General features: G+C 33.8%; 1 protein-coding gene across 1 annotated transcript; it reads right to left on the bottom strand.

Moving 5' to 3' along the window:
• Positions 1-269: 269 nt before the first annotated feature.
• LOC114931198 (zinc finger MYM-type protein 5-like) lies at positions 270-1,698 on the bottom strand. The gene is made up of 2 exons (XM_085489566.1): positions 1,546-1,698; positions 270-1,457 (listed from the first exon to the last, which is right to left on the bottom strand). Exon 2 carries the CDS (start codon positions 1,454-1,456, stop codon positions 695-697), a length of 762 nt encoding a protein of 253 aa, XP_085345692.1. The 5' UTR covers position 1,457; positions 1,546-1,698; the 3' UTR covers positions 270-694.
• Between the last annotated feature and the right edge of the window lie 8,926 nt (positions 1,699-10,624).

The raw sequence follows: 10,624 nt of genomic DNA, 5'->3' as shown, positions 1-10,624 counted from the left end.
CAAATATTACACCGCTACTATTTGCTGCATCACTTACGACCAAATTCAAAGTATGAGCATTACAAGGAACAAAGAGTGCTCTTGGATTGATGTCTAAGATGCGCTTTTGAAGGCCAATATTTTTACCTCTCATATTGGATCCGTTGTCGTAACCTTGTCCTCTAATATTTTGAACATCTAACTCATAATTTGATAATTTTTCTAATAGGAAGTTATACAATCCTTCACCAGTAGTATCTGTGACAGGATAAAAATCCAAAAAAAACTCGTGTATGTCAACTTCTTTATTTGACATATTTATATTTACACACCTTACAATAAATGTAATTTGTTCGGTATGGCTAACATCTGGTGTACAGTCAAGTATAATAGAAAAATATTTAGAAGATTGCACAATCCGCATTATTTCTTTTTTAATACCTCCAGCTAATAAGTGTATTATTTCGTTTTGGAAATGATTTCCTAAGTAATGTGGCATATGAGTTTTAAGTTCTTTTGACTTTTTAACATTATTTAAGTGATCTAACATAACAGAATCGAATTTAGCAATCATCTCAACAGCCTTTAAAAATTACCATTATTTCGTTCGTATACTTGCGAATTTGTTCCTCTAAAAGCCAGACATTGACCAGCTAAAAATTGTACAATTGCAATCATTCTTTTAATTATAGCTCTCCAGCGCTCCTTTTCAATGTCAAATAAATTTTTTTTCTACCTTGTCAATTGTGCATTTTTTATCTAGTCGTAATTTTAATTCACACCACTTCTTTACACATTGAATATGTTGAATACCAGTTTCATGTTTATTGAAATATTCAGAACAATGCCGCCAATCAGAATATCCATCATTAATTATTTTTATGTTTTCTCTGCTAAATAACTTACAAGGAAAACAGAAAACACGGTTTAATTTTATAGAATAAACAAGCCAATTTCTTTTAACTTTTTCTCCGTTTTCCATAATTTTGTTAAAATATAAAATATTAAACTTTCTACCAGTTTTTTCATCTACAGGAAATTTATAATTATTATCTATATGAACAGGCCCTATTTCTACTAATGTTTCGATACATTTGTTTGGTATGATATTAGGCCAAGTACCTGGGTCATTTAAATCTAACATAGATATGGAATCATCTTCATTTCCAAGAACTTCGTATTTTACTTGATCTTGAATTTCATCCTTTTCTGAAGATGCTTCTACGTCAGTATCCATTTTTCCATCGACATCCGTATCTGGTACTGTGTTTTCAGTTTGAGGAACAGGAAAATCAACATCAGCTGTTATTGGAACATTTTCGGGATTTTCAAATAATAAAACTGATGAAGAATTTTCTTGATCAGATTCAAGAAATTTTTCTAGAGCTCCTTTTAATTGCTGCTGTTCGTTTGCTTTTTTTGCTCGCTTCTTTTTGTAAAACGCTCCAGATTGTCTCTTGGTTTTTCTATCTGCCATTCTAATAATAACAAAATTATAAATATTTATAAAAATTATAAATATTGCGTTGATTTGGAAAACAAAATTTTTAATTTATCATTACTTACTTTTGCTTTATGTTGTATCGATATTCACTATTCACTACTTTTTGCTTCCACTGTATAAATATAATATCTCGCCCGATAGAAATGTCAAATTGCAGACGCAAACAGCAGAAGCTCGCGCTTTTATGTATGTCGTGGAGCAGATTAGCACATACGCCAAGCGTGCTGTTTTGCTGTTTGCTGTTACAATTTGGCATCTCCGCTGTCGGGGAATTCTCGGCATCACTGCATTAAACAAAACATAATCGCTTGCCCAGTAATCAGTAATATAGACTCTGCTGGAGACTTTATATATATTATTGATTAGAGAGAGAGAGAGGCAAATTGATGGGAGAGAATGCTCTTATTATAATTAATGTATATATTTTTATTGGAATTTATACTATATTCTATTGATTATTTTTACACATTATTATTGTTTTATAAATTGTGATTTTGTTTTCAATTTTTGTAAAACATTAAGACTCCGAGGGCGGCCTTTCGGCCGCCCCTCTAAATCGGCCGCCCACGTGCGGGGCACGCGTTTGCCTTCCGCTAGAACCGGCCCTGGTTACGAGATGTCATCGAACTGTCACCAAACTTTCAACGTTTACGCCCACACCTCTTACCCCTCTCTCTCTCTCTCTCTCTCTCTCTCTCTCTCTCTCTCTCTCTCTCTCTCTCTCTCTCTCTCTCTCTCTCTCTCTCTCTCTCTCTCTCTCTCTCTCTCTCTCTTTCTCTCTCTCTCTCACGAAAGCATCGACCACCACTCACATACGCTGGAAAGGGGCAATAATACAAGCGATACCAAACACACACTTCATGCGTATCACTTTTTTCATTAAAGAGGAGTAAACAACACAAGCGCGCACTTCGCGCGCGTCAAAGGAACTTTACTCCGCAAGTGTACATAATTTTAATTCGCCAAATTTCAATTATTAACATAACTTTAATTTCCAAATTTCTATTATACATATACATAATTTTAATTCGCTGAATTTCTATTACAAACCTAATTTTAATTTGCCGAATTTTTATTATGCACATAATTTTAATTTTTTATTTTGCTTTCTCATAGAGGAAGCTTTGTTTTGATGAAATTTTTTTTCTGATTTCTATATATCAATGTATTTAGAATGTTTCAAAACATCGAAAAAACACATTTTTAAAAAATGGGTATGTATGTACGCATGATGTGCACACCTACATTTGTATTTTTTTTATACCTCAAATATTATTTGACTTGGAGCACTCTAATTTGATGCAATTAAAGTAAAATAAGTTTTATTTACTGTAATTTCTAAAAAAATTCATAAAGTATTTCATTTTTTATAAAAATTTGAATTTTTTTTAGAAATGTCCGTGATTGCTCTAACTTTCGTAAAGGATCCCGCAGAAAACATATGGAAAATAGCTTTCGGTAAAATTGGCCGAAATTTTGCCATTTTGTACTTCAAGTAATGCTGATCAAAAGTTACCATAGTCACAAGTCAATCCTACGAGCCGTTTTTTGTCTGGAAAGGCTCAAAGTTCGATAATAGTGCCTATGATAATTTTTCGACGTGGACCCTAGCGAGTATCTGATCCCTTTGTGTGTATGTGTGGGTAAAGTGGGTGGGTGGATATGCATGTGTGTGTGGGTGAGTGTGTGAATGGAGGTGTGCGTGTACGTGTGTGTGTCTGTGTGTGTAAGTGGGTGGGTGAGTAGGTATGGATGTGGATGTCAGAAGAGATGAGGACCCTACGGTTCGTCACTTCCGCGGTAGTTAATGACTACTGTGGGGTCCTTATCTCTGTTAACACTCACACCCACACTCTCCCGATACCCACCCATCCACTTACACACACACACACACACACGCACGCACGCACACCCTCACCCACCCACACACATACACAAGCACACCCTCAACCATCCCCAACCCACTCACACGCGCGCGCGCACGCACGCACGCACACACACGCATACGCACTCGCACGCACACACACAAACACACATGCACGCGTACCTCTACCCACACACGCACACGCACGCATGCATGCACACCCCCATCTACACACCCACCCACACGCTCACATTCATATCCAGCTACCCATTCTCTTACACATATACTCACAAATACACATATACACACAAAGGGATAAGATACTCGCTACGTCCACGTCGTTGATCCTGGATAACGCTGAAAACGAGAAAGAATCACAGGCACTATTATCGAACTTTCAGCTTCTCCAGAACAAAAACGGCTCGTAGGATTGACTTGTGACTAGGGTAACTTTTGATCAGCATTACTAGAAGTACAAAATGGCAAAGTTTCAGCCAATTTTACCGAAAGCCATTTTGGATATGTTTTCTGCGGGGTCCTTTTAAAATATCGTAATAAATTTTTTAATATAAATAGACTATCATCAAAAGATGGTTGGTATTGAATTTGACGAGGTTCGGTGAAAGGGTTTATTTTTTATAAAATTTTGAATTTTTTAAAAAATGACTTTTGTTGCTCTAACTTTTATAAATTTTAAGATGGGAATATATATTTTTACATAAATAGACTATCATTTAAAATGGATTGGTATTGAGTTAGGCGATGATCTGTGAAAGAGTCTATTTCGTATAAAATTAAAAATTTTTTAAAAATAGGCATTTTTATTTTTCGTAAATTTTAAAATATTAGTCAAATTTTTTTATATAAATAAATAATTGAAGGATATTTGGTGTTTTAAAATTAAAATTATAAACATAATAGAAATTCACGAATTGTGTGCATAATAGAAATGCGGGAATTAAAATTATGTACATAATAGAAATTTGATAAATTAAAATTATGTACATAATATATAAATTCGTCGAATTAAAATTATGCACATAATATATAAATTCGTCGAATTAAAATTAGGTACATATAACAGAAATTGGACAAATTAAAATTATGAACTTATAGAAATTCACGAATAAAAATTGTGTACATAATAGAAATGTGGGAATTAAAATTACATACATAATATATATTCGACGGATTATAATTGTGTATATAATGGCAGAAATATGACAAATAAAAATTATGTACATAATAGACATTCGGGGATTAAGATTATGTACATAATAGAAATTCGAAAATTAGAATTATGTATTATATATGTAAATTATATATACATATATTCGTTATTATAAAGATACATTATTGTGTATATACATAAATAATTATTTTTACTTAAATAAATAAATTATAAATTTTATATTATTATATTAAATTATATTAATTCTCTCTCTTTCTTCTCTTCTTTCCTCTCTCTTTTCTTCTCTTTCTTTTTCTTATTGCCTTTTCTAATTTTCCAGCTTTTTTTCTTTCTTCTGTCTCTTTTTGTTGCCTATTCTTCATCTCTTCCTTAACTTTAAATAAACCATTTAAAACATATTAATTATAATAATATATAAATATTCAATATAAATAACTAATTGAAATATTTAACCTAAGTAAAATAAAAATAATCAATTAATTAGAGGCCAATAAAGAGCAATCGATTTAGATGTTATGTAATATTATTCGTGTTTATTATCTTGGCAATAAATTGTAATAAATTTTAAACGTTTCGGCTGTCACAGCAGCCTTTATCAATACAAAAATACAACAACCATTTAATTGAAAATTATAAATAATAAAAAATAATAAATAAAAGAAACATTGGATTGAAATTATAAAATAGTATAGAACGCTAATCATTACATATGTGAACGAACAAAATTACGAGATATTAATTCGCTACGATGTCGAGACTATACATATTATTAATAATCAGTTGGAACTTAAGTATAAATAATCGTTAGTCAAACATTATTTTAAGAGTAAGTCTAAGTAAAATATTTTATTATTATTAAAATTTTACTATATATATGTATATATATATATATATATATATATATATATTAGGGTGGTCCAAAATAATCGACTATTTTTTTTTTATGTGCTTCACCGGAAATCGAAAATATAGGTTGCAAAAGTAATTTTGCTTTTTTCAGATTTATCAAAAATGTTTTAGAGGTCGCTGAAGTTGTTTAAACACAAAAATCGACGTAACATGCTATTTTAATTTTTTTAAATCATATTGAGGCATATCCTGTTGAGTTGATTATTGAGATATTGTTGCTAGGAACCAAATATATAAGCTTGAATTTTTGTAGCTAAAAATATTGACAGTAAGTCATTTATTTAATCCTTCAAAACTCGAATTTTCACAAAAATGGACATTTAAAGGCTTAAAAAACCTATTTTGACCAGTTGCAGTCAAAAATCGTTTGTGGTATCGGTTTCCTTGTTCAATGGAGAATATATTATGATATACAGAAACTTTAACATTTATTGATAGACAGCGCTGCAGTCATAAAATGCTTAAAAAATGCGATTTTTCTTAAGCCTGGCCCTCATACCAATACCAGATTTAATTTTCGTGACAATTTATCGTTAAAGAAAAATATTTATATATAAAATATATTTATATGAAAAATATATTTTATAAAATTTTTATAAAAAATATTTTTATAAAAATATTTTTATAATTAAAATTTGTCTGAAAGGAATATAAAATATGCAAGACCAATGTTTGAATGTATAATTTATTCAATTCCAAATTGCGATAAATAGAAAAAACTTTTGCACTTTATGTAAGGAAATAACATATCAAAACATCACAATGATAAAAACAAAACACTGAGTTAATTCGCGGTAAATAATAACCTTCGGGTTTCCGCGAATAGGCGCTCGGACGTTTGTTTGTTTGGATTGTTAGGTTCGTCAGTATCAGTTACGCTGTCGAAGTGTGTTGTACTTTCCTACAGTGTAACACTTCGTTCCGAATTTGTGATTAGTCTATAATATATTTTCTATTTGGATAAGAATAGTTGTGCAAAAATGGTCAATTTACGGCTACTTGGAACACCACTTGAAAGTTATACGGGCTTAACAGAATTGCCTACAAACAGTCATGTGCTAAGACATTTTTTGTTTTTTCATCTATGTGAAAAGAAGAATATAGCGGAAAGTGCAAAAAGAACTGTAGAGGCAACATCAAATATAAAGCATAAGCTTGGAATACCAACAACTGAGCATCGAAATATTGTAACTAAATTTAAAAAATTACATTCACTCTGGATCAATTTAAAGAAAAATAAAATTTTAATTTGTCAAAGAAGGAAAATTTTATTCAAAATATGAATAAGATATTTAATATTGCACATGTCAATATTAATAATAAACTGAAGCACTCAGAACAGTTATTGTGTTATTACATGTGTGTGAAAGAAGGAAAACGATGTAAATTTGCAAATAGTTTTACATCCTTATTTCGTAGTAAATGTGTTATTGAAAAAGAAGAGAAATTGAATGATATGTTATTTCCTTACATAAAGTGCAAAAGTTTTTTCTATTTATCGCAATTTGGAATTGAATAAATCATGCATTCAAACATTGGTCTTGTATATTTTATATTCCTTTCAGACAAATTTTAATTATAAAAATATTTTTATAAAAATTTTTATAAAAATTTTATAAAATATATTTTTCATAAAAATATATTTTATATAAAAATATTTTTCTTTAACGATAAATTGTCACAAAAATTAAATCTGGTATTGGTATGAGGGCCAGGCTTAAGAAAAATCGCATCTTTAAGCGTTTTATGACTGCAGCGCTGTCTATCAATAAATGTTAAAATTTCTGTATATCATAATATATTCTCCATTGAACAAGGAAACCGATACCACAAACGATTTTTGACTGCGACTGGTCAAAATAAGTTTTTTAAGCCTTTAAATGTCCATTTTTGTGAAAATTCGAGTTTTGAAGGATTAAATAAATGACTTACTGTCAATATTTTTAGCTACAAAAATTCAAGCTTATATATTTGGTTCCTAGCAACAATATCTCAATAATCAACTCAACAGGATATGCCTCAATATGATTTAAAAAAATTAAAATAGCATGTTACGTCGATTTTCGTGTTTAAACGACTTCAGCGACCTCTAAAACATTTTTGATAAATCTGAAAAAAAAAGCAAAATTACTTTTACAACCTATATTTTCGATTTCCGGTGAAGCACATGAAAAAAAAAAATAGTCGGTTATTTTGGACCACCCTAATATATATATATATATATATATATATACAGGGTAGTCAAAAAGTATCGGACCCCCCCAATATTTCCGTTCCCTTGCATTTTACAAGAAAATGTTTCAGACAAAAGTTGTAGGGTTTAGAAAGATCTATTTACTGATCTTATCAGTTTGACCTTGGATGGCGTCGCCAAGGTCAGATCGAAATTACATTAACTTTTTTAAACGGAACACCTAACTTTTTATTGCATATTCTTGTAGCTTATCTCGAGACCTTTCCAAAACACTACAAGAAAGTTTATTTTCGTTGAGTACTTTCCGAGTTGTGAGGCTTGAAAGCTACAGTGTACTGTAGTGTGGGTCCAGCCAGTTAAGGCAAGAGTGGCGTGTCCAGCTGGCCGGACCCACACGCCACTCTTGCCTTAACTGGCTGGACACACGCCACACTTGCCTTAACTGGCCGGACCCACACGCCACTCTTGCCTTAATTGGCTGGACCCACACTACAGTACACTGTAGCTTTCAAGCCTCACAACTCGGAAAGTACTCAACGAAAATAAACTTTCTTGTAGTGTTTTGGAAAGGTCTCGAGATAAGCTACAAGAATATGCAATAAAAAGTTAGGTGTTTCGTTTAAAAAAGTTAATGTAATTTCGATCTGACTTTGGCAACGCAATCCAAGGTCAAACTGATAAGATCAGTAAATAGATCTTTTTAAACCCTACAACTTTTGTCTGAAACATTTTCTTGTAAAATGCAAGGGAACGGAAATATTGAGGGGTTCGATACTTTTTGACTACCCTGTATATATATATATATATATTATAGAGGAAGAGCTAAAGATGGCGGAAAGTGAGAGGACGTTGTGAGAGAGTGCTCCGAAAAAGTTAAGACAATGTGAGGTGAAAGAGGAGGAAGAAAATGTGCGGGAGTGAGGAGGAAGGAGGGACGAATAAAAGAAAGTAAGGAAATAAAGGGAAAGGAAACGAGCAAAGGAAAAGAGACGAAAAATGGAAAATAGGAAGTGAAATGGTGGACACGTGGAGAAAGCATGCACGGTACGCACGGTGAAAAGGGGACATGCAGGGAAGAATGGAAGAAGGAAGCGAAAGGAAGGAAAGGGAGGAAGGAAAAAGAAGAGCTAGAGAAGAAACAGAATGGAAAAGAAAGTGCATGGAAAGAAAGGGGAAAGAGCAGGAGATGGCTGTGGAACAGTTGTACACGTGGCAGATGTCACGGGAGAACGCACAGCCAAAGAGGAAGAGAGGAGGAGGAGGAGCAGGAGAAAGGAAGGGAAGATGAGTAAGAGAGAAAAAAGGAGGAAAGGAACAGAGATAAGAAGATAGAAAGGAAGAAGCAAGAGAGGAGAAAATAAAAAACTGTGTGTGGAAAAAAGAAAGAAAAGAACAGAGGAGGAGAAAGGAGAGGGTCGATAAGACAGGAAGGAAAAGACGGTAAGGAAGAAAGCATAGTAGTAGTGATAGACGAGAGAGGGAGCCAGAGGTGGCACAAAGGAGAGCAGGAAGAACACGTGAGAGGAAGAAAGTTGCGCGTGCATTGTCACGCATGATACGCAAGTACGCACATGGTGAGAATAAAGAAAGGCAAAAGTGTAGGAGATAAGGATTAAACAAAAGGCAGAAGTGGGGAAGACTGAAGGAAGAAGAAGTAAGAAGTAAAGGGTGAAAAGGAGAGGAGAGAAAAAGAGAAAACGACAAAAGAGAAAAGAAGAAGGCAGAAAAGGACGAAGAAGGAGATAAAAAATGGTTAGGTATAAAGAAGAGAGAGGAAGGGACAGGTAGGAAGAAAGGAAGAGAAGGGAGAAAAGTGCAATACAGGAAGGTGAAGGAGAAAGTGAATGAAAAAGAAGAATAGAGAGGAGCAGGGCAAGCGGGTGCAAAGAATTGAGGGAGCTGAAGAGAAAGATGGACAGAGTGGAAATGATGGTGGAGCAGATAGTGAGGTGGGTGAGGGAGAGAGAGAGTAAGAAGAAAGAAGTGAAAGGAGACAAGGAGGCAGAAAGGGATGAGATAGAAGAGGAGACCCAGGGGGGAACAGAGAAGGAAATGGAAGAGAGGAACAAAGGAGGAATGCAAAAGAGGGAAGGAAATGGGAAAGGAAGAAGATTGGAAGAACAAGAAAAGCTAAAAGAAAGAGGAGAAGACTGGTGGAAAATAGTGAAGGAGGAAGAGGAAAAGAGAGAGGAAGAGGGAGAAGGGAGTAGAAGGAGAAGAATAGAAGGAAAAGTAAAGAAAAGAAGAGAGGATGAAAAAAAAGAAGGAGCCTGGGGAGCTGAAGAGGGAGAGGAACAGAGGAAAAGGAAAGAGGAAGGAAATGGGAGAACGGAGAAGAAAGAAGAAAAAGAGAAGACAGGAGGAAAGGCAGAGCGGAGGGAAGGAAGAGATGAAAGAAGAAGGTGGAAAGAAAAAGGATGGAAGAAGAAGAAAGAAAAGACAGGAGAAGTAAAGAGGAGAATAAATGGAAAAAGGGAGAAGAAATGTGGAGAAAAATGAAGGAAAGAGAAGGAAGAAGGAGTAGAGAGAGAGAGAGGAGAGAGAAAAGGGAGAAAATAGAAAGAAGAGCGGAGGAGATGGAAAGAAGATGGAGGAAGAGAAAAAATATTGCATGGAGAGGACTGGATGGAGAAGACCAAGAGGAGAGGAGGATACTACTGGAAAGGATGACAGAGGTGGTGCTGAATAGAAAAGCAGATATAGCAGGATCATGGGAGGTGAGAGGAGATGATGGGAGAATGATAGTGATGGTAGAGATGAAGAATGAAGAGGATAAGAAGGAGCTATTGGAGAATGGGAGAATGATGTGGAGGAAATGAGAAATAGGAATTCAAGAAGATTTGACAAGAGAGGAAAGGAGAATTAGGTGGATGATGATGGAAAGAGCGAGGAGAGAGAGAGCTAGAGGGAAAGAGGCGATGGTAAGTGGTAAAAGGTTGTGGATAGAGGGGGAGAAATGGGAATGGAAAGAGGAGGAACAGA

The sequence above is a fragment of the Nylanderia fulva genome, unplaced genomic scaffold, assembly GCF_048542155.1.
Source record: "Nylanderia fulva isolate GAGA-0341 unplaced genomic scaffold, ASM4854215v1 Scaffold88, whole genome shotgun sequence".
Classification (NCBI taxonomy): Eukaryota; Metazoa; Arthropoda; class Insecta; order Hymenoptera; family Formicidae; genus Nylanderia; species Nylanderia fulva.
Note: the sequence above shows the minus strand (reverse complement) of the source record. Positions and strands in the feature narration are given on the sequence as shown.

What these genes read in the sequence shown, in the direction of transcription:
- LOC114931198 (XM_085489566.1), bottom strand. Translation starts at nt 1,456, where the DNA reads ATGGCAGATAGAAAAACCAAGAGACAATCTGGAGCGTTTTACAAAAAG.